Genomic DNA, 23,984 nt, shown 5'->3' on the forward strand with positions numbered 1-23,984 from the left:
CCACGAGGAAACGGAGGAGCTTCACATGGAAACTTGTCCGCCCGCAGAAAAGATGGCGCCTGGGGCGTCAGGTGTCCCTGCTGCGCGGACCTCCCGTCGGGGGCGGGGCCTACAGAGAGCAGGTGTGCTTCAGAAGGGTGTGTTTTGCTTTTCCCGCCCTTTCCCTCCTCCCCTCGCTTTCCCAGCATTTGCTGAGGGTGAACGAGGAAAGATTCAATAAAAATTTAACCAGAAGAACTCAAGGCGGGACGTAATCCAGCGACTTCTGGGAGAGCCGCGCACGCGGCCGGGCTCGGGGGGCGGGGCTGTGTAGGGGGCGGGGCCGGGGCGGGGCGGGGCTGTGGTTGCGGTCCCTGCGCCCGCCGCGGTGGCGGAGGCGCAGGCGTTGGCGAGTGGGTGAGTGAGAAGCCTGCGAAACGCCGGCTGTCTGGGGTCGGAGGACGGGACCTCGCGAGGCGGAGGCTGTGCCCCGGGTTCGCTTTTCCTCTCTTTTCCCCTCTCTTCCGTGACCTAATCCGGGCGTCAGGTTTCCCTGCCCGGAGACTAGTGGGGTTGTCTGCATCCGGGCCCCGGATTTCCAGGCAGCGGTGGCGCCTTCCAGGCAGCGGCGGCGCCGAGAGCAGGGGATGGGGATCGAGCCTCCCCACCGCTTTCCCTCTCGCAGTCCCCGAGCCGGCTCCTCCTCGAGACCCGGCGTCAGACCCGTGGGACCCTCTACATGGCGGGCTCCACGGACTAGCCTGGGGCCCGAGAGGCCTGCCCGGGGGAAGGCCGAGGGCGGGCGGCGCGGCTGCTCCGTACCTAGCTGGGGGCAGCGAGGAGGTAACGCGGGTGGGAAGGGCGGGAGGGCGGTGTGGACACACTGCACGTCCACGGACCCGACCATTTGGGCAGCAGTTCCAGGCTGCGTTATGCTCCATTCTCTGGGACGTGACCTGCTTGCTTCACAGTCCGCGGTTACGCCGATAAAGGAAGCATTGCGACTTGGGCATCACTTGACTGATGGTATCAGTTTCAGAAAGAAGTGCACTGATTACAGGTCTGAGTGGCCCCGTGAACTCTTCCGGACGTCTGTGTTCAGGAGGCACAGAGGGAGGTCAGGCACTTGCCCAAGAGAGATTCACAACAGTCGTTAGTTTATAGCACAGCCTGGTTGTGGCCAGTGGATAAATTCCAATTAAAATTGTTACCATTCTTCACCTGTGATGCAAAGGAAGGGGACACTATTTCTGGCATTACAAAAGGCACTGGGAAATACTGTTAGATAGGATCTTTCTCAGACTTTGGAAAACTTAACATAATGGGAACATTACAGAAGCAAGTATATAACATATGGGCGACTAATAATATGGAGTCAGAATACCTGAAATATGATGGTGTATGTGACGAAGATACTGTTGCCAGCACCTCAGCCAAACCCTGCCACTCTTTAGGAAAGGAAATCAGTTGGATTTGCGTTATGATGACTGTTCTCTCTATGCATAGGAGAAATGAGAAAAATTATAGATCACATTACAGACCGTGCAGTAAGCTAGCACTCACCTGCTCCAGGAAACAATTGCATAGGGGCTAAATATTCTTTTTCCATATAAAGTTGATTTAAAAAATCTCTTTATTTGGCTCCCTTAGCAGTCTAAACTTTTCCTTTCAGAGAAAGAGGCAGAAAACCTATAAAAACTTCCCCGCCTTTCAAGCCTGCCCTTGGGCTCAATTTAAAAAGTTCTGGTTATCTGAGAAATTTGAAGCTGTGAGAGATGGCCTGATAGTGATATCTTGATCATCTCTGAGTCTTGCCTAATGAAAATTTAGAAAGTGTTGCAAACTGTCTGGTGTTACCAGCAGTTCACTGTCAGTAAAGTTCGTCTGGCAGCTTCTGTTTCCTAAGGGGGGCGGACTTAAGAGACCCTGTTTCTCTCAAGGCTGGGAGAAGAGAAACAGAAAGCATGGCTACAGGCAGTGTGGGTCTTAATGGTGGTTGAATTTTCATTTACAACTGCAGTGGAGCACCCCACTTTCTAAATACCAGTCAGAAAAGAGATGATTGATAGTAAAGGTTTAAGAAAAAGCAAAGCTTCAGACCTACCACTCTGCTAACAGTTTTAGCAAATAATAGTTCATATAATCTGCATATGTTATTTTCAGAAAATACGTTGGGTACATCTCCTCAACCCTGTTGTTTACAGGAGTGGCAAGCCACAGTGCCACCCATTTTTGGATCCTGGCTTCCCTCAAAAGACTCTTTTTAGGCTAATAATGTTTGAGAAGCCTCTGGGGAAGCTAACACTATATGTAAATAGATACGTAGATTTAAAAAAGACTACTGGTTTTGAACCGGTATTTTTTTCTGCCACATTTGTATATATGGATTTTCCTCACCAAAATGATGACTTTAAGTGTTAGTAAAATCATTTTTACAGCTTTTAATGAGACTTCTCTGTGACATTTCATTTCTCAAGTTATTTCTTTTGGTAGGATTTAAAACTAAATATGATTCTTGTCCTTTATTTTCTTTCGAATGATACTAGCAGTGAGACTGAATGTAATTAGTGATCTCTCATAGTTTAATTTTCACTATCAGTTAAAAAGTTTTGCCCTAATCCAACCAGATTTTGCCTTAGGGCTCAATTCCATTTTAGGAAATGCTTTTATTTTCAATGTAATGACGAAATGCTTGAGTTACAATCTTGCCTTTATGATTATCCATCATTTTTATCCAGAAAAAAAAAGAGCAAAAGAAAAATATATTACAATACTATTTTATGGCTGTGCATTTACTTAATTCATTTCCTTGGCCTCCAGTTTGCTATTGTTAATGACAATATCATCATTACAGTTTCAATTCAAATTACATTCCTGTATTCTGTCATTGTAAACTGACTGCTTAAGTTGTATCCAAAACAGTAACTCTTTTAAACATGCTATACAGCTTAGATCCACTTACATTGTGATATAACACATTAAAAAATAAGCATTCCATAAATGAATTTCTGAAGTAAAAAATGCACACGTAAGAACTGCCTTTGTGTTAAATCATTGCTGCACATACTTAAAGTGTTTGCCAAGCTGTGTGTACCTATTTTTGACATCATGATAAAAGTGTGCATTTAGTGCTCTAAAAATAGAAGTCATTGCTTTTCATCAGTTTCTGAACTCTCTTGACAAGGTATAGATAAATCCTTTAAGTAAAATGGTTTACTTTGACATGAATTTAGTTATAGATCAAATGTGTTCTCCCAAAGCAATCATGTAAGCAAAGATAGGGATATCACATTTCAGCTAACAACTGCTGTGCTTTACACTTTTGATTAATGGAATCTACAATTTAGACTTGCTTACATGAAATTGCAATTTTTAAAATTTTCTGTCTTTGAATACAAATAACAAATTTTAATATTAAGCAAAACTAGAGGCCCAGTGCATGAGATTTGTGCACAAGTAGGGTCCCTAGCGGCTGCCCGCTACTGGCCGGGGCCTTCTTTTGTTCCGCACCACCCCCTGGTGGTCAGCGCACGTCATAGCAAGCGATTGAACTCCTGGTCAGTCTAACTCCTGAGGGGACACTTTGCATATTAGGCTTTTATATAGATATAGATATAGATATAGATATAGACATAGACATAGACATAGACATAGACATAGACATAGACATAGACATAGACATAGACATAGATATAGATATATAGATATAGATGATTCCTTTTACACTAACATCACATAGAGCGTGCACCCTCAGAGTGATTGATATATTTGAGTAGGTTGAGATATACAGGAGAGCTGGATTCTAGCCTGGCTCTGTGAACTTGGCCACTTCATTCTTCTCTCCATGTCTGTTTTCTCAGTAGATTGAAAGGCTTGAACAGGGCTCATCCAGTCATGTTGTTCTCTACATGTTGTAAATAACTGAAGCTTTTTAATTCAGCAATTTGCATATAACTTCTTTGTAGTGATAATATACTATACTGCTTTCTTGAATAGCATATTAAATGTTTTATCTTTTTGTTTCAGTGTCATTTTAAAACCCGTCATGGGCTTTAGTACCCTGATACCCAAAGAGTTCATAGAGAATAACAGGACCCATTTGCTTACTTTCTGTTGCTGGTCCACACTGCTGAGTTTTTGCAACTTTTTGGTCTTTTTTTCTTTTTCCTTTGCCCTTTTAGCAGCTTTTAAGGTATTTCTACTGTCAGGTGTTTTATTAGTTTTCTAGGATTGCCCTAACGAAGTACCACAAACTATGTGATGTAAAACAAACAAAAAAATTTATTCTCTCACAGTTCTAGAAACTAAAAGTCCAAAATAAGGTGTCAGCGGAGACAAGCTCCTTGGAAGGCTTGGGGGAAGAATCCTTCCTTACTGCTTTTTAGCTTCTCTGGCTACCAGCAATCGCTGACATCCCTTGGCTTGTAGCTGCATCACTCTAATTTCTTCCTCCATCTTTACAAGGCCCTTTTCCCTCTATGTCTGTTTCTCCAAATCTTTCTCTCCTTTTAAAGACACTAGACACTGGATTAGGACTCTCCCTAATCCAGTATGACCCCATTTTAACTTGATTACTTACGTCTATTTCCAAATAAGGTCACATTTGCAGATACTGGGGTTAGGACTTGAACAGATTTTTTGGGGAGAGACAGTTTAGCCTACAATAAGTGTTAGTGTTTCTAACTGAACTCTCCCTTTCCTCATTTAGTCCTCTTTAGTTGGTATGGTTTAGGAACCAAATATCCCATTATATTGGAATTAGAGGCCTGGTGCACAAGATTCATCCTCTCAGTGGGGAGGTTTCCTCAGCCTGGCCTGTGCCCTCTCGCAGCCCGGGAGCCCTCGGGGGATGTCCAACTGATGGCGGGGAGTGGGCCTAACCAGGCAGTCGGACATCCTTAGCGCTGCTGTGGACGCAGGAGAAGCTCCCACCACTGCCACTCTCTTGCCAGCCATGAGCCCGGCTTCTGGGCTTCTGGCTGAGCGGCTCTCCCCCTGTGGGAGCACACTGACCACCAGGGGGCAGCTCCTGCATTGAGCGTCTGCCCCCTGGTGGTCAGTGCTCGTCCTAGCAACTGGTTGTTCCACTGTTTGGTCGATTTGCATATTACCCTTTTATTATGTAGGATTGCACATACACTGGATATTTGGGAACAGGGAGGGTCTATTCTATGTGCTTTAGTTCGTAATATTTCATCTGAATGTTCAGAGGCCATTTTTAGTTCCTTGTCACTTTGCATTTCTAAGCATATTTCTGAATATAAGTGACAAGTTACTATGTGTCGTAAAATTACATCAGCAAACACTCAATGTGCACCTGTCATGCTAGTTGAATGCCTCTATCCTGGTTGGAGACATGCTTCCAAAACTTTTTTGACTGAAGAGGAGAAAACTGCATATGCCGAAATTATTTGGATTGTTGATGGATGACTTTAAAATTGCTGAACCTAATCACTGTTTTTTGTGCCCTTGTTTAGATATCCTTGGAGCATTCGGATAATGTGACAGTTGGGATGTAGTGATGTCGACTCTCTGTCCTCCCCCATCTCCAGCTGTTGCCAAGACAGAGATTGCTTTAAGTGGTGAATCACCTTTATTAGCTGCTACCTTTGCTTACTGGGACAATATTCTTGGTCCTAGAGTGAGACACATTTGGGCTCCAAAGACAGAACAGGTACTTCTCAGCGATGGAGAAATAACTTTTCTTGCCAACCACACCCTAAATGGAGAAATCCTTCGAAATGCAGAGAGTGGGGCTATAGATGTAAAGTTTTTTGTCTTGTCTGAAAAGGGAGTAATCATTGTTTCATTAATCTTCGATGGAAACTGGAATGGGGATAGGAGCACATATGGACTATCAATTATACTTCCACAGACAGAACTTAGCTTCTACCTCCCGCTTCACAGAGTGTGTGTCGATAGATTAACACACATTATCCGGAAAGGAAGGATATGGATGCATAAGGTGAGTGTTCTGAGCTTATTAGTCATGTTAACTTGACCATTGAAAGTTTATCTTCTGACACATGTATATCTAATTTTTAGAAATTATATGCAGTTAATTTCAAACAGTAGCTATTATTTGTAGCTACCGTACTAGATACAGATAGATCTAGTCTGATGTCTGTCCTACTCATAATGACCATGGAAGGTAGGAGATGATAGCTCCATGTTACAAATAAAAAGCTAAAGCTTAGAGAAAGTAGAGAACTTAAGTTTTAGATCCATTGACCCTCAAAAGCTTTTTTTTGGTGGGGACGGGGGAGGGGGCGGGGCGGAGGGAGATTGCATGCCTGTGTGTTTTACTTACTACTTACTGCTTACTGTGTGTGGGTACAAGCATTTCAAAACAATTGTTTCATAAGCAGTTGGCCATGGAGCCTTTGATCCCTTTAACTTCTTTGCCAAGTTTCTATATTTGTAAAATGAGGAGGTTGGACAAAATGGTTTCTAGGAGATTCCTGTCATTTCATTTTCATATCATAAATGATAGTCCTATTCATTTAATTCCTCTTGCAGATTGGGCTAGAGGAAATTATTGTTATTTCCTAAATCCTATAGTTTGATGTATAGTGATACTTATATTTCCATGTACTTTTGTCAGATCTGAAGACAAATTTATTTCTCCTTTCTATTTTGCAGTTTGATACTAACATGGAAATCCATTAAATAATTATTAATTTTATGAGGCTTTTACTAGATAGTAAGGAAAAATAGTATATTTTAAAGGAATAGTTTTTTACCATGTTTGCAGGCTTGCCTCATTATTTTTAACATGTATATGAAAATCATTTAAAATCGGGAAGCTCTATATTCTCCAGGTTCAGCTTGAACTTAGTTCATTTAAAAGTGCAAATCATTATCTTTGTGAAAATATGCAGATGTTACATTGACTGTTTTCTGTTAAGTTATCTGTTTTTAACTGCCAAAAAAGGGTGGTTTTATGGATATGTTTGGTTAATTTCCTCCCTCCCCTTTTTCTGTCCTAAAGTGAAAGTATTTTTCCCATGAACTAAATTACACAAGAACATGTCTGCTACTTAACTGTATTATAAAAAATAAGCATCAAATGTTTTTTGTTTTTGTTTTTAATTATCTTAATGAATTTTCCCTTGCTCAGGAAAGGCAAGAGAATGTCCAGAAGATAGTGCTAGAAGGCACAGAGAGAATGGAAGATCAGGTAAGGTGGAGAATGCATGCTGTCAAACACTGCCAGGCACATGGTGTATCTGTGTAAGGCTGAGGGCTACTTGTGTTAAGGCCTTGAGGCCAGATTAGTTTGACAGAGTGAGCCCAAAAGTGAACAGAGCCTTTATGGAGATGTGTGGAATAAACCTGATAAAAACCTGAATACCTTAGACCTGAATAATTAAATGTAAGTCCAATTGTAATCGCATCTACAGATTAATAATTTGTTACCTGTTGTCCGTATCCACAGAGTAAATTTTGAATAATTTGCTCATAGTCAAAATTAAAAATTATGTTTGAGACTTTATTTAAAGTCATGTTTCTCAGACATTTCTGCAGAAGTAGGTGTAGCAGGAGGAAAGTAGATACTCCTAAGGTATCTGTAGATTTAGGCACAGCTCTAAGCATAATATACCTTTGAAATGGTATCTTTAGAATTCATGCATTACATTTTATTCTATGAAATGTCTGTCTGTTTTAATGTTATTGCTGGTGATATTCCTCACCTTTATACGACCAGGCTTCTTGTAATACCAAGTCTCCAGGAAAATGTGCGTGTTTATCCCATGACTTTGAATACCCTTAGGGAGCAGGCACCAGAGTTTGAAAAGCATGATTGCAAAGAGAGGGCTCCCTGTGGAAATGAAGTACAAGCGATTTCAGCATAAGGCCGAGCAGTGCTTCTGAAGGGGACTCTCCAGTGGAGAAAGAGTTCTTTGCTTTTACTGCTGTTGCCCCAGCCACCCTCTTTGTTCCTTTGAAACTCCAGTACAAACATCATGGCTGGATTTTCTTTTCTCTGGTTCTCTTCAGCATGCCTGAGATAGAATACTACTTTAAACAAAAATTTCCTTTTTTTAAAATATATTTTTATTGATTTCAGAAAGGAAGGGGGAGGGAGGGAGAGATAGAAACATCAATGATGAGAGAGAATCATTGATTGGCTGCCTCCTGTATGCCCCCATCCCAGGTATGTGCCCTGACAGGGAATCAAACAGTAACCTCCTGGTTCATAGGTCAATGCTCAACCATTGAGCCACACCAGCCAGGCTAAACAAAACCTTCTAAAAATTTGTGAAAATGCAAGGGCATTAAGTAAGGAAATACTTTCGTAAATAACTTTCCAGACCAGTGGAGATAATTCTGGGGAAAGGTTTTGAGACTTAGAAGAAATTGTTTCTCTTTATCCAGAGAAGTCCAGCCTGTGCTTGCTGGTCAATAAGCAGCGGTGACTTTTGCCAACCTCTAGTTATGGAGTATTTAGAATTACCTCAAGATAAGGAAATTTAGGATCCAGTAAAATTCTGCTTTTACTGGGACTTTTTTTTCAAACCAGATGCCTGTACTTAAAAAGTTACCACTGTTAATGAATGCTGTCTTGCTTTTAATGGCTCTTAAAGACATTGTCCTACCCCTTCTGTTGTCATGAGGAAAGTATACTGGGACAAACAAGGTTCTTAGAGGGGAAAACATTCTCTTGCTCAGAAGTTTAAGGTAGAGAAGTTGGAGGAGGAAAGGAAACTGATGGGATTTTCTTTTAGAGCCTGTCTGTGTTCAACCCAGTAAGATTTTTTTGTTAAGCTTCAATACCGATATTCATTTGCTTATGGTGATGAATGTCAGATGTTGTGTATGAACTACTATATATGCCTAAACCTAAGGGAAGGTATTTTCCCCCAATTATCCTTTATGAAAAGGAGTTGCCTGATAATTGAGGCTTTGCAGATCTCACATAATGTGCTTTCAATGACTTTATTTTAAACAGTAAAGACTATTTGGGGATGACATGTAAGTGTGAAACAACTTCAGTCAGTGCTAGTTCTGGATGCTCAGAGTTATCCTCTGATAAAGTCACTGTTCAAGGACACAAAAGTAACAGCACCTTCAGTCATTATTCTTGTTGATTTGTAGTGTTATTGATTGTAATTGTAAACAAGCATTTACAAATTACTTTAAAGAGCAGAGCGGTTATGTTGTAGAGGTTATTATAGCTTGAATTTTTTTAATAGTAAAACCTTCTATGATGCAAGGGAGCTTCTGGCTTAGGATAAAATTTCTAGAGACAGCATTACATTTATTTATATAATTGTTTTTGTGGCTTTTTAAATTTTTTAAATTTTAAATGTTGACATATGCCTTACGATGTGATCACCACACTAAGTCTAACAACAATTGCATTTAAATTCTCAAGCAACTTACATGATCAGGGGGCTCTGAAAACTGAGTTAGGTCACTCAAAAATGAGTATAGGGATGACAGAGGTTCGAATTTGAAGATGTATGTGAAGAATCATCTACATCTCAAAAGTTTATATATTGAGGATGGTCAGAAATTTTGGGAGAGTGGTAGTGATAGTGCATAAATGAGGGATTACTTGATTTTCAGAAGCTTTACATTTGTGGTATTCTATATTTTCACTCTAGAAACTACAGATTTCAAAATTACATTTTTGACATATAAAAGAAATGGAAGTATTATCTTGAAAAAAACTCTAAAGGAAACTTGTGTTTTATTGATTATTAAAATATATATGTGATGTTTTTTATTTGCATCTGGGTAGATTATAGCTTACTAGAGGCCCGGTGCATGAAAATTCGTGTACTCGGGGTGGTGTCCCTCAGCTCAGCCTGCACCCTCTCGCAGTTTGGAAGCCCTTGGGGGATGTCCGACTGACACCTTAGTGCTGCCACAGAGGTGGGAGAGGCTTCCGCCTCCGCCGCTGCGCTTGCCAGCCTTCAGCCCAGCTTATGGCTGAGCGGCACTCCCCCTGTGGGAACACACTGACCACCAGGGGGCAGCTCCGGCCCTGCCCCCCCATTGCCCTGCTGCCACCACTGGTCAACACCGCCCCCTGATCACCGTCCCCTCCTTCTGCCTGCTGGCACCCGCCTTGGCTGGCCTGGCGCCGCCAGCTCACTGGCCCTGCCCCCCCCCCCCCCCACCAACCTGTCATTCCACCGTTTGGTCGATTTGCATATTAGGCTTTTATTAAATAGGATTATGAACATAGAGGTTCAGGCTTTACTACCAAGTTCATTGCTCAGGATTCTAAAGTCTTATGCTTCCCTTTTTTATTTTAAAATATAAAACATACTGACAACATTTAATTAAGATATATGTCACATTTCAAAAGGAGATCCTTTCTGAATTTGGGGTGATGATTTAATTATTGCATTTAACAGTAAATGATAAACCAATGATTCTATTGTAAGAAAATCATTTCCAGAATAATGGAAATGAGTTTTAAATAGCATGTAAATCCTTTAGAAATGTTTTGGAGTTGTAGACTTGTTTGGAGCTGTGTTTGAACAAGTTAGCAAGTATTTCTATCTTTGTTTTCAGTATTTAATTTTTTATTGTCCAGCTTATCTTATATTGTGTGATTTTTCTTAACCTCATTTACTTTTTTGTGCAGGGTCAGAGTATTATTCCAATGCTTACTGGAGAAGTAATTCCTGTAATGGAACTGCTTTCATCTATGAAATCACACAGTGTTCCTGAAGAAATAGATGTAAGTTCTTATTTTATTAAATATTAACAATGGTATCCTTTATCCGTTTTTTTCAGTTACATTACTGTTATGTATATTAGTAGTATTCTCATTTTATTATTTTAATTATGATAACATTAAATTTATTTATTTGACCTCTTTTGTATTTCCTAGAAGTGGGAGAATTTCAGACCTTATAGAAGCAATCAATATTTAATGCAGTACTTTTGGTAACAAAACTGTGTAAATGGAAGTTTACCCATATTCACTACTGTAGTTTCCTTAGTCATTTGTTAAGGACATTTAGAGTCTCATACTATGCAGGTATAGAGAATTCTTTAGGAAACAATTTTTGTAGCTTCCTGACATTTTTGTCATTAGGATTTGTCTCCTGATCCTCACAGCTCAGAAGAGGGGGTTGTTCTTGTAACAATTGTTGCTTAACCTGCCTAACCAGCCTTCACATTTGTTCTTCTGAAAGTTTATGTAGTGCACAGAGATTGTTTTATGGGGATTCTTGATGTTTAGAAATGAGGGCAATGTGTTATATTGAACCTAGACTTCAGAAAACTTGTATATTAAAAGTGGTTTTCAACATTGTTATACCAGAATTTTTTTGTGTGACTTGTAGATTGCTGAAACAGTTCTCAACGATGATGACATTGGTGATAGTTGTCATGAAGGCTTTCTGCTCAAGTAAGACTTTTGTTTATTTCCATAAAAGCTGGATGAAGCAGATACAGACCTTATGCTTACTTATGACAGGATATGGAAGGAAGGAAACAACAGAATGGCTACCCCATGACATTCTAGGGACAACATTGCATATGTGAACTATTACTTAGCTTTGTTTTATCTTTTCATTTATTACATATCTGTGATATAGTTGATGTTACTCTTTTTTTAATATCTAAAGAAGCTGAGTTTCGATAATGTCCAGACAAGAAATCTTAGTCCCTTGTTTGGTTCTGGTTTCTTATTTTACTTCTCATTAAAGCTGAAACTAATAAATTTTTCGATATATATTGCATTGTGGATGTGCTTGAGTTATTTGGGCCTAGAAAAGAAAGTGTGGGCTCTAAAATCAGATTTTCCAAGTTACTGCTGTACAACCCTGGGCAAGCTACCTGAACTCTGTGCCTCCATGCCCTCATCTACAAAATGGGAATAATAATAACAATACTTGCTTCATGGGATTGTTCTAAGTGTTGAGTGAGATCAATTAGATTAAGCATTTAAAATAGTGCGTGGCACATAATAATAGCTGACATTTGCTATTTATATTTCTTCTAAGGAAAATGATAATAATAATAGCCAGTATTTATTGAGCGCCTACATGTTAGTCCCTAATCTAAGTGCTTTCTCTTCATGTATAGTCTCATCTTGTGCTTTAGTGTTTCTTTACAATTGCAGATTATCATGAAGTTTTATTTATTTTTTTAATATGTTTTTATTGATTTGAGACAGAGAGAAAGGAAGGAAGAGGGAGAGAAACATCAATCGGCTGCCTCTTGCATGCCCCCCAACCCGGGGATTGAGCCTGCAAGCTGGGCATGTGTCCTGACCAGGAATGGAATTGGTAACCTCTTGGTGCACAGGACCACGCTCAACCAACTGGGCCATACTCACCAGGGCATGAAATTTTATTTTTAAAAATGAGGAATGAAAAATGAGGAGTGTTTTTATGCCCAACAGTCTTTTCCTTTAGATTTATGACGGAATTGTAGAGGCGAGGGTGAGTCTAACCTAGAGGCCTTAAATGGCTTGAATCAGAAGCGCATTAGTCCTGATTCTGTTTAGTGTTAGCCATTCCTAGCATTAATTTTAATCCCCTTTGACTTTAAGTCACTTAACTTCTCTCTATACCTCAGTTCCTTTCACTGTAAAATGGTGATATTTTACTAAATGGGTTGTTTTAAGGTTCAAATGAGAGAATCTCTGTGAAAGGCATATAGAAATGAAGATGGCATTATATTTATAGCTTTGGTGCTTCGCATGGAAAGCTATTCTAAATTATTTGAATAGCTTTTCTTATTTTCTTTACTTTGTGAAATTGTTTTACAACCAATTTTTTTAAATCTCTTTTCTTCAATTTACAGTGCCATTAGCTCACACCTGCAAACCTGTGGCTGTTCTGTTGTAGTAGGTAGCAGTGCAGAGAAAGTAAATAAGGTAATGTATTTTATAATCCAGCGAATAATCTCACTTTTTAATACTGCTAACATATCATAGATTGTAATTTAAAGGTTAGGTTACAGACAAAATGATCTAATAGTATAAGGCAATATAACCTGACCAAATAACTGTGACACCCTAAGCAAAAAGGAGGGTTTCATGGAGAAAGTCTGCATATTATATCAGCCACCTGGAGAGTCACAATACGTATTCAAATGTTAAAGGTTTTGAGATGTACTATAAATTTACCAGCATTTCCCAAACATATTTGACCACAGAATCCCTATTTTTAGCAACAATTGTTATTGTCCATGGACTATTCTGTGTGACTAAGGAATATTTATTTCTCAGGATCTATTTTATTGGCAAAAACAATTGAAATTTCAATTCCAATTTCTTTCATAAGCAAACAAATGCTGTTTTTTTACATTGTATTTTAATGCTAAATTCTTTTCTTTTACAGATAGTAAAAACATTATGCCTTTTTCTGACTCCAGCAGAGAGAAAATGCTCTAGATTATGTGAAGCAGAATCATCATTTAAATATGAGTCAGGACTCTTTGTCCAAGGCCTGCTAAAGGTAGAGTCTATGCTTGTCACAAGTGAAACCAGTTTTTGAGACTCATCATAAGTGTCTTTTAAACATTAGTATTTAATGTATCTCATGTTTTTATGCCAAGGGGCCGACTTCCTTTGCACAGACTGAGCGTAGAGTCTATGTCTTATTGATTTATGGTTGGTATCAGTGAAATATCATAGAATACCTTTATGTTTCTCTCTGGTTTCCTATAGATGCCTGTTTGGCTTTAGGATTTTTAATTTTTTTAATATGTGCCTGAATCAGGTTAATTGTCTAAAATGGGAACATTTATTTATTTTTTTTTACTGAACAAATTTGAATTTTTGTGTTACCATTTTGTTAATATCCCATATTCATTTATTGAAAAAAAATTTAAAGCTGCTTTCTAACTTGAAAAAGAATATAAGATTTTATCAATTCCTGTGTGTGTATTAAAAATTATTTTCATTTTTCTTTTATTTGTTTAAATCTGCTTTTGAAGGGAAAAGACAGATAAATATTAATTAGCCATTATTTTGAGTAATTACAGGGAGGACAGTTAATCACTTTATCAAACCTATTGTTGATGTTTTTATCATAATCAAACACACAAGATACAGATTCCTAATGCTTATGTGATTCTCTCATAGTGGATGCTTTCTTGAAAGTGTAGATATAACAAAACAAATGAAAAATAGTAAAAAAATTGTTGCAAATAAAAATTATATTCAGCTTTTGCATTTTCAATAATAGCGTTCAGCTTTTGCATTTTCAATAATGGGCATGCTATGAGCTCAAAATAATAGTACTTAAACACAGAAACTATTTAAGGGAAACTCATTTCTGATTTGAATTGTACAAATCTGAAAATTAGAACTTCTTCCCTATCAAAGACATAGGTATTTAGTACTTTTTTTTCCTCAGCCACCTCTCATTTAATTATATAATTTTATCCCTAAAAGGGTTTTATATTAGATCCCTATAGGAAAGCTTCAAACTATAGCATAATGAAAATATATTTGTTAAGAATTTTCTATGCAATTATAAATTTTGTAGCCTTTTAGGAAATGGTTTGATATTATATATCAAGAGCTTTACTGACGATTAAAGACTTAACCTACTGTTTCTACCTCTGGAAATTCTTCCTAAAGAAGCAATTATATGTGCAGAAGATTTACATATAAAGATGATTATCACAGCATGATAGGAGTAAAAAAAAATGGAAACAGCCTTTATCTTCTGTTCTCTTCAAGTACATAGCACGGTGCCTTATACACACTATGTCCTTATTCCATAGCAGCCCAACCAACTATACCTAGAAAGAAATGCATTCTTTACTTATTATAAAAATACATATATTATTAGAATTTAAAAGAGCATGTGAATAGTCAAGAAGAAATGGTCACTTGTAATCTCACAATCCAGAGAATAACCATTGTTAATATTTGACATGTATCTTCTGGTCTTGTTTTCCTCTGTGTATTTTTTTCATATCACCCCGCACCCCCCAAAAAATTGGATTATACTTTGAATGTTCTAATCTGTTCGTTTTTTTTTCAAAACACATAAACTTCTGCAGCTAAATTTAATCACTTCTCTTTTTGGATTCTTAGGTTGTTTCTATCACTAAAACTTTGTGCACATCATGAGTAATACCAGAGTATAAATTTCTAGAGATGGACTTGCTAAATCAAAACCAGGGTGTTTTTTTTTTTTATTTATTTAAAAAATAAATCTTTATATCGTTTGGCAAATAAGACAGTGACTTTTCCTTTCATTGGGACAGGATTCCACTGGAAGCTTTGTGCTACCCTTCCGGCAAGTAATGTATGCTCCCTACCCCAGCACTCACATAGACGTGGATGTCAACACTGTCAAGCAGATGCCGCCCTGTCACGAGCACATCTACAATCAGCGCAGGTACATGCGCTCAGAGCTGACGGCATTCTGGAGAGCCACTTCAGAGGAGGACATGGCTCAGGATACCGTCATCTACACCGACGAAAGCTTCACTCCCGATTTGTAAGTCATGCTGTCTTTTGATATTGTCGTTAAGCAATGTTATGAAATTGTATCTTTTGTGAGTAAGAGCAAAACAGATGAGTCTGGTTAAAAGGAAAGAAATGTTACTGTGAGTTATACTTGAAGAATTTGGTTAATAAGCATTTTTTTCTTAAATGTCTATTTTTCTTACTATAATCGTGTTTCTCATAAGATAGATTAGATTAGTTTTTAAAAATAAATATTTAAATATTTAACAAATATCTATTGAGCCCCAGGCACAGTACTAGATACTAAGGTTAATAGTGGCCAGACAGCCTCAGCTCTAACATTGCTTATAGTCAGATGTATAGGAGTCACTAAAAAGCTTATTAACTAAACCAAAGAAGTAATTCTAAGTCTTTTCTTTCTTGATACATGAATATAAAATACAACAAAACTGTCAAAAACATGAATAGAGCATTCTTTTACTTTGAATTTTATATTATGGTATTCATTCCTTGCCATAAAGTCTGATTAGTATTTTAAAAAGATAAAAAGTAATGATAATAAAATATTCAGTGTTGACCCAATTAGGAAAAAATGGTGATGATAAATCTGAATTATAAAACCCTAAGAAAACACTCAAATTTTAGGTACTTTCCTATTTACTTCTGAAATCAGGAAAAGATTTGTAGCATACTGGGATACATTATGATTCTCTTTAATTAAAGTGCCTGGCACATAGAATGTGCTTAATAAATGTTAACTAGAATCATACAGGTTTGAGTATATCGGGGAGCAGTAAAATTGGAGTGATCAGCCTGTCCTGTTTTTCTAAGAAAAAATTTTGAGCTCAGGCAATAGACATGTGGCGCACCAGTAGTCACACAGAATGTGCTGACCAAAAACAGAAAAGGAGCACCATGTCCACCAGAAAGGGAATACATGTCCACCAGAAATGGGACACCTGTCCACCAGAAAGGGGACACATGTCCACCAGAAAGGGGACACCATGTCCACCAGAAAGGAGACACATGTCCACCAGAAAGGGGACACCATGTCCACCAGAAAGGGGACACCATGTCCACCAGAAAGGGGACACATGTCCACCAGAAAGGGGACACCATGTCCACCAGAAAGGGACACCATGTCCACCAGAAAGGGGACACATGTCCACCAGAAAGGGGACACCATGTCCACCAGAAAGGGGACACATGTCCACCAGAAAGGGGACACCATGTCCACCAGAAAGGAGACACATGTCCACCAGAAAGGGGACACCATGTCCACCAGAAAGGGGACACCATGTCCACCAGAAAGGGGACACATGTCCACCAGAAAGGGGACACCATGTCCACCAGAAAGGGACACCATGTCCACCAGAAAGGGGACACATGTCCACCAGAAGAGGAACATGGGGTCTCAGCCTTGTGTGTACCAGGTGTAGAAAGATGACTTCATTAGGACCCGTCTTTCCCAGCTCTCCAGTGTTCTGTTGGTTCCTTAGAAAGCTTTAGGGAAATTGGTTAGAACAGTGGTCGGCAAACTCATTAGTCAACAGAGCCAAATATCAACTGTTCAGTGTTAGCCATTCATAGTAATGATCATCATATAATGAGAGGAGTGGCAGGAAAGAGGTGTGTGTGCAGACCTTTTGAGAGCCAAATTTTTTAAACTTAAACTTCTTCTAACGCCACTTCTTCAAAATAGACTCGCCCAGGCTGTGGTATTTTGTGGAAGAGCCACACTCAAGGGGCCAAAGAGCCGCATGTGGCTCGCGAGCCTCAGTTTGCCGACCACTGGGTTAGAACATGAATTATTCAAAATTGGAATTCCAGGTCACTAAGCTTTCACGTACAGTATTGGTAATTCGGTACACATGTAAAAGTTCTCAGAATTCTTTTGTTCCTTCAAGCATTTTCTTCTTTCCTAAAGTATTTAGTATTTTTTTTCTTTTTTGCTTGGTTACTTCATAGCTCTTTGGGGGAATTTGGTGAACTTTAGAATGGGTTTACAACCATCTAGTATTTTTTTCGAGAGAATATGTGTATACTTTAACATTTCTTATTCATTTTAGTCAGTTATAGTTGCTTTACAAATTAGACAAACTATGATTGGCCCGCTATTGTTTTGCTGATCAAAACAAAATAATGTTACGAATCAAAAAAATTTTTTCCGGCTCTATGTAAATTTTTTAAACATAAATCTGTCCAAATATATTTTCAGCCACTAGATTATGAATTGTTAAATTTTCCACATTTTAGACATATTTTACTTTTAATTTATTTAAAACAATATCACTAATTTTTAAGATATTTTTTAATTTTTATGTTTAGATATAATTTCAGTCACTGCCAAAATAAAATGAAATATCAGTCACAGTCACTGGAAATATATATATTTTTATATTTTTTTATTTGTTTCAGAGAGGAAGGGAGAGGGAGAGGGAGATAGAAATATCAGTGATGAGAGAGAATTCATTGATCAGCTGCCTCCTGCAAGCCCCCTACTAGGGATCGAGCCCAGAATCCAAGCATGTGCCCTTGATTGGAATCGAACCTGGAACTTTTCAGTCCACAGGCCAATGCTCTATCCACTGAGCCAAACCAGCTAGGGCTATTTTTTAACACTTGGCTTTATCTAATTCATTATGAACAAGATACTCATTCAGTGAAACAGGCATATTAAGAACAGTGGACTTTAAATAGCCTTATTCCCTCTCCAAAGCCAGAGAAGGAGTGCTGTCAGGGTCCACATTGGCCACTAACTGGATACCTTGTAATTATGAAATTCTGCTTCCCGACCCCCCCTCACCCCCCTTTTGGGTTTCCTTCTGTTGTTTGGTATACCCTTCTCTTAAAACTAGGAAATTTTAGGTACTTTCCTATTTATTTTTGCACACACACCTCTTTCCTGCCACTCCTCTCATTATATGATGATCATTACTATTTTCAGTTAAAAATTGCTTACCTTATTAAATGTTACATTACCCTTTTGACTTGAGTAGAACCTAACATCTCAGTAAACACTCTAGGGAAGTAGAAGGCAAGGAGAGGGAAGGAAGAAGGGGAAAGATTGAAGGGGGTTCAGACCTGGGAAGAGAGCAGTCTCTTTTTAAGCACCTGCTCTGTCCTGGGTGGTGTGTTAGATGCACACTCTCTCAGGTGTGCATTACATCTTAACTTTTTGTCTGATCGTAGACAAGGCAGATAATGCTTTCCTAGAACATTAGCTGGTTCATGTAACTTGCCAGATGATGGGCTTGTGATGCAAACCCAGTGGTTGTGATGTTGCAGATAGTCATCTAGCTGTGTTTCTTAATCCCACTCCAATGATAGTTAGCATCCATTTTTTTGTCTTTCTTCATCCTAAAATGTATACTAGAAGTTATTAGTACATAACATTATCCTTTTATTTTGTTTTGGGTGTTGCTGGTAGTGTTGTGTATCTACTTTTATTGCTGTTTTATTTTTGAGATGGCAGGAATTAGTAACTGTATTTACTAATTGCCTAAGGCTTTCAACATTTTTTAAAAGGTGAGTGTATTAAAATAGGTTGATACATATCATTCTTGGGATTGCTTATCTTTAAAAGAAAAATAATTACATAGTGGCCTGACAAACTCCAGTAATATACATATGTCTCCTTGAGTTAAAATAAATATATAGTGTATGTTTTTAAATATATGTAATTTTTATTAAAAATGTTTATATATAATATCCCATTTCTAAGAATTTAATTTATTGGCTGGTGTAGGATTATGGAAAGTAGCATTGTGCAGTCAATTCAACACTTGGACTGTTTTCTTCATAGGAATATTTTTCAAGATGTCCTACATAGAGACACGCTAGTAAAAGCCTTCCTGGATCAGGTAAATGTTAAACCTGAGATCGTTGGAGTGAATGATATGACATGATTTTGTTTTTTATTTAATGCATCCTACAATGCCTGTACTCTGTATATAAATCTTAGAATTGAGCCATTATCTTTCTATAGTGTCTCTGGTCTTTTTGAAAGTGTCTACATGATTTTTCTTTTGAGTTGTTAATGAGTAGTAGTCATTAATAATTAAAGATGCATCATTCCCCCATTTAAATAATAAATATTTTTTGAGCACTAAACTATAACTCAAAGTATTTTCTTTTGTGCGGGTGAAGGAAGAGGGTGCATATATGTTTTTTATTTGCCTTAATTGAGTCAAAAATGTCTTTAAACCCTGTACCTCTCTTTCAATGATAGCATTTTTATTGTCTCCTTCTTTTGAAAAAAAAAAATCTGCTTAATTATACATTTGAAGAAAATTATAGATTATATGGAACTTATTTCTTAATATACTAGAGCTTTGTCATAGTATCATTCTGAGGATCAGGTCAGGAAACTTTGACATAGATGCAGCTTTGAAATAATGAGGTCCTTAGGTTTACTAGAAATTTTTGATCAGGTCTGTAGTCTGTAACGTATTCCAAAGTTCAAAGATAATACGTAGTCATGTGATTCCATATTTCTCAAGCTGAAATGAGATCCTTCTGCTATAGCTGCACCCTCCCCATGTCCTTTCCCTCTCCTCCCAGCAAGAGGGATATGAATATCTTAAAATCATAATTTAAGTGGGGCTCAACTTCTGGGAGCTTCAACTTGATGTGGGCAGAAAAAGTCAAGTAACATAATTAGAAGTAACCTATAAGTATGATTTTTAAAAATTATTTTAGAGAGAAAAAGGGAGAGAGAGACAGAGAAACATCAATGTGAGAGAGAAACATTGATTTGTTGCCTCTAGCATGCACCCTGACTGGGAATAAAATCTGCAACCTTTTGGTATACAACATGGTGTTCCAACCAACTGACCCACAATGGCCAGGGCCAATTATTACTTTTAATAATAAAAATAAATATGAATGTATTCTGAGGTAGAATGAAAAATACTAACTCTTAAATATAACATAGAACTGTCAGACTGCTTCCAGACTCAGTACTTGTGCCATACTTCTGCTTGCTAGAAGAACATCTGTGGAAATGATTTCGGGAACTGCTCTAATGTACATTATCTGCCAGACTCTGTTAACATTATGATAGAAACATGCTGTGTAAGTAGAATGAGAGCAAAATATTTATTAAGGCATTCATTTTCCTGCAGGTCTTTCATTTGAAGCCTGGTTTATCTCTCAGGAGCACTTTCCTTGCACAGTTTCTGCTCTTCCTTCACAGAAAAGCTTTGACGCTAATAAAATATATAGAAGATGATACGTAAGTAAAACTATATAGCAGAAAAACATTTGTGCATTTTTAAAATTTTTTCCTTTTGAACATTTTCTATATTACATATATATATATATTTTTTTTTATTTGTAGGCAGAAGGGGAAAAAGCCCTTTAAATCTCTTCGGAACCTGAAGATAGACCTTGATTTAACAGCAGAGGGCGATCTTAACATAATAATGGCTCTAGCTGAGAAAATTAAACCAGGCCTGCACTCCTTTATCTTTGGAAGATCTTTCTATACTAGTGTACAAGAACGAGACGTTCTAATGACTTTTTAAATGTGTAACTTACTAAATACATTTCATCACAATCATAATTGCTGCTAAAGTAGCCCAGTTGGTATGGGACACATCAGTCCCTGGGGTCATACTTCAAAGTCCTACTTGGCCATGGCAGTTAAACTTAGTTACACTACAGTTGTCACAAGAAGTCTGCAAAGGGTGTCAGGTGCATCGTTAGCAGTGGATGGATCTTTTCCTAGTTGTGCTCTCTTGGGATACAGACTTATGTTTACAATTATAATAAATATTATTGCTACCTTTAAGAAAGATATAATAATAGAATATAAACTTGACCACAACTACTGTTTTTTGAAACTTAGGATTCATGGTTTACATGTATCGAAGTGAAATCTGAGTTAGCTTCCAAAGATGGAGTACTAGTTGACTTTGCACTTTTTGGTGTTTCTTGGTATATGGGATTACTAATACTGTTGCAATCAGCTGAAAACTAGAGCTTCTGAATCATTTCAGTTCCATAGACAGGAAGTTAACTTGAACCTAGGGTAAGCTTGAGAAAGAAAATATTGTTCAAGCAAATGTTTAATTAAAGTTAATTATTAGATCTGACTTTGTAGATGTAGTCATTCAGAGTCAGTCTGTGTAGAAATGTCAGGCAGTGTGTGTAGAGTCCAGTTGTGATGAACACAATCAGGGTGGTTTGGTTTGGTTGCCAAGCTCTGTCAAAGAAAATATAGGAAATTGGATTTTATGTTGTAGTAGTTGTTGCCAACTTTTTAAATTAATGTTCATTATTTTTGAGCCAAGTGGAAATGTGTACTCCTGTGCCCTTTTTTCCCTTGGAGACTATAATTGGAAGAAGTTTGGATTTCACTGGACCGTCATTGTCATCTTGTTTTCTTCTTGTAAAGTCTCACCCTGATGGCAATCATTTTAATTCCGAAACTATGAAATGCAATAGAGAATATACCAATAGCTTTTTTCAGGAATAGAGGATAGTACCTTGTCTTCTTATATTTCTGCACATATTTTTTAAGTTGTTGCCATGTGTCTTTGCCCACATCATCTCAGGAGTAGCAGGAGACACTTGACTGACATGCTATTTAACTAGGTGCTACTTTGGCAGAACTGAGTGGTCTATTTCTTGTGTTTTCTTAATGTGTTTGGACCATTTTGCTGGCTACAAAATAACAGATTAACGTAATTCTGTGCTAGAACAGTGTTGACATAGTAGTAGTATATGCAAGCATAAAAAATTATTTAAAACTGTGAAAGTAACACAAAAGGGAAAAATATTTATAAGAAAGGGATAAAAGAGATAGAGCCCCTCTGCCCTTGCCCAAATTTAACCAAAAACATGTTCTGTTTTGAAAAGTCCTAATGGCCTTTCACATCACTAATAAGAAGTATTTTATACAAACAGAACTAGATGACTGATGCTGTCATGAAAAAAAATGTACACATACCACCTTGTTGTACCATGTACTCACTGTGTTTTACATGATAAATTATTGAAGTGCTGACTGGTTTTCTGTTTTTTGCTGGTTTATTGTATTGTTATTTAGAATGCAAGTTGTACAGTGCAATAAGTTATTAAAGCATGTGTAAACATTGCTACACATATTTTCTCTTAGAAGGAGAATTTTGAATAAAATATCTTTGAAATTTTGTCTCTTACAGTTGTTTGTTTAGAAAAGCAATGCTATGATACTGAAAGACTGCTTTCCTGTTCAGCTGACAGTCTTATTGAATCTAAACTTCTTTCTTTTATTTTTTACTAGAGGCCCGGTGCACAAAATTTGTGCACGGAGCAGGGTGTCCCTCAGCCCAGCCTGCACCCTCTCCAATCTGGGACCCCTTGAGGGATGTCTGACCGCCCATTAAACGGACATCCCTCTCACAATCCAGGACTGCTGGCTCCCAACTGCTCGCCTGCCTCTGCCTGATTGCCCCTAACCGCTTCTGCCTGCCAGCCTGATCACCCCCTAACCACTCCCCTGCCAGCCTGATCAATGCCTAACTGCTCCCCGGCCAGCCCAATTGCCCCTAACTGCCCTCCCCTGCAGGCATGGTCACCCCTAACTGCTCTCCCCTGCAGGCCTGGACCCCCCAACTCCCCTCCCATTCAGGCCTGGTCCCCCCAAACTGCCCTCCCCTGCAGGCCTGGTCCCCCCCAACTGCCCTCTCCTGCTGGCCTGGTCTCCTCCAACTGCCCTCCTCTGCTGGTCCAGTCACCCCTAACTGTCCTCCCTGCTGGCCTGATCGCCCATAACTGCCCTCCCCTGCAGTCCTGGTTCCCCCCCAACTGCCCTCCCCTGTAGGCCTGGTCCCCCCAACTGCTCTCCCCTGCAGGCCTAGTCCCCCCAACTGCCCTCCACTGCAGGCCTGGGTCCCCCCCAACTGCCCTCCCTTGCTGGCCTGGTCACCCCTAACTGCCCACAACTGCCCTCCCCTGCAGGCCATCTTTTGGTGGCCATCTTGTGTCCACATGGGGGCAGCCATCTTAGATTACATGGGGGTGGCCATCTTGTGTCTTGGAGTGACAGTCAATTTGCATATTCTATTATATAGGATTTTGAAAGAAAATACATGTAAAGTTCTATTGATGCTGGTGAAGGGGAGCAGAGTTTGCCATCCTAAAATAGGCCTTTTGGGATATTGGTTATTTTAATCTGGTTATTTTTAAGAAATAAAGGGCTCAAAAGAACCTTTGACTTTCCCCCAACTGCCTAAAAACATTTAGCTGGAGGACCTGCAGCAGGAAGGGAGAGACCATCACAATTAACTGTAGTTTCATATGAACTAAGTCTGATAAGCCAGGAGGAACCGAGCAAGGCCCTTTTGATTCAAGTCTGTGTCACACAGTTAAAGCTGGCCCAGCAAACAGTTATTTACCAAACATTTGCTTTTCCCTATTTTGGTAAATTGCTTTCCTGCCCTCTGAAGTCCCAAGCCACAACCCACCCCTCTCTCCTTAGTTCAAGGTGACTTGTAAGCCTTTACTGCCTGATAGGTCTTGGGATCTCATATTCTTAGGGAATGCCTATATATGTACATACATAATAAATTTGATCACTTTTTCCTATTAATCTGTCTCATGTTAACTTGGCTAT

General features: G+C 38.6%; 1 protein-coding gene across 2 annotated transcripts; it reads left to right on the top strand.

Moving 5' to 3' along the window:
* Window positions 1–309: 309 nt before the first annotated feature.
* C9orf72 (C9orf72-SMCR8 complex subunit) lies at window positions 310–22,540 on the top strand. 2 transcript variants are annotated; one of them, XM_080668076.1, is made up of 11 exons: window positions 310–396; window positions 5,457–5,944; window positions 7,100–7,159; window positions 10,583–10,678; window positions 11,289–11,353; window positions 12,757–12,829; window positions 13,296–13,412; window positions 15,178–15,413; window positions 19,188–19,245; window positions 20,509–20,618; window positions 20,724–22,540. In XM_080668076.1, exons 2-11 carry the CDS (start codon window positions 5,501–5,503, stop codon window positions 20,908–20,910), a joined length of 1,446 nt encoding a protein of 481 aa, XP_080524202.1. In that variant the 5' UTR covers window positions 310–396; window positions 5,457–5,500; the 3' UTR covers window positions 20,911–22,540. The 2 variants fall into 2 exon arrangements, with proteins under 2 accessions (XP_080524202.1, XP_080524201.1); XM_080668075.1 differs by having other exon boundaries at window positions 314–473.
* Window positions 22,541–23,984: the final 1,444 nt, after the last annotated feature.

Source organism: Plecotus auritus, assembly GCF_963455305.1.
Source record: "Plecotus auritus genome assembly, chromosome: 5".
Lineage (NCBI taxonomy): Eukaryota > Metazoa > Chordata > Mammalia > Chiroptera > Vespertilionidae > Plecotus > Plecotus auritus.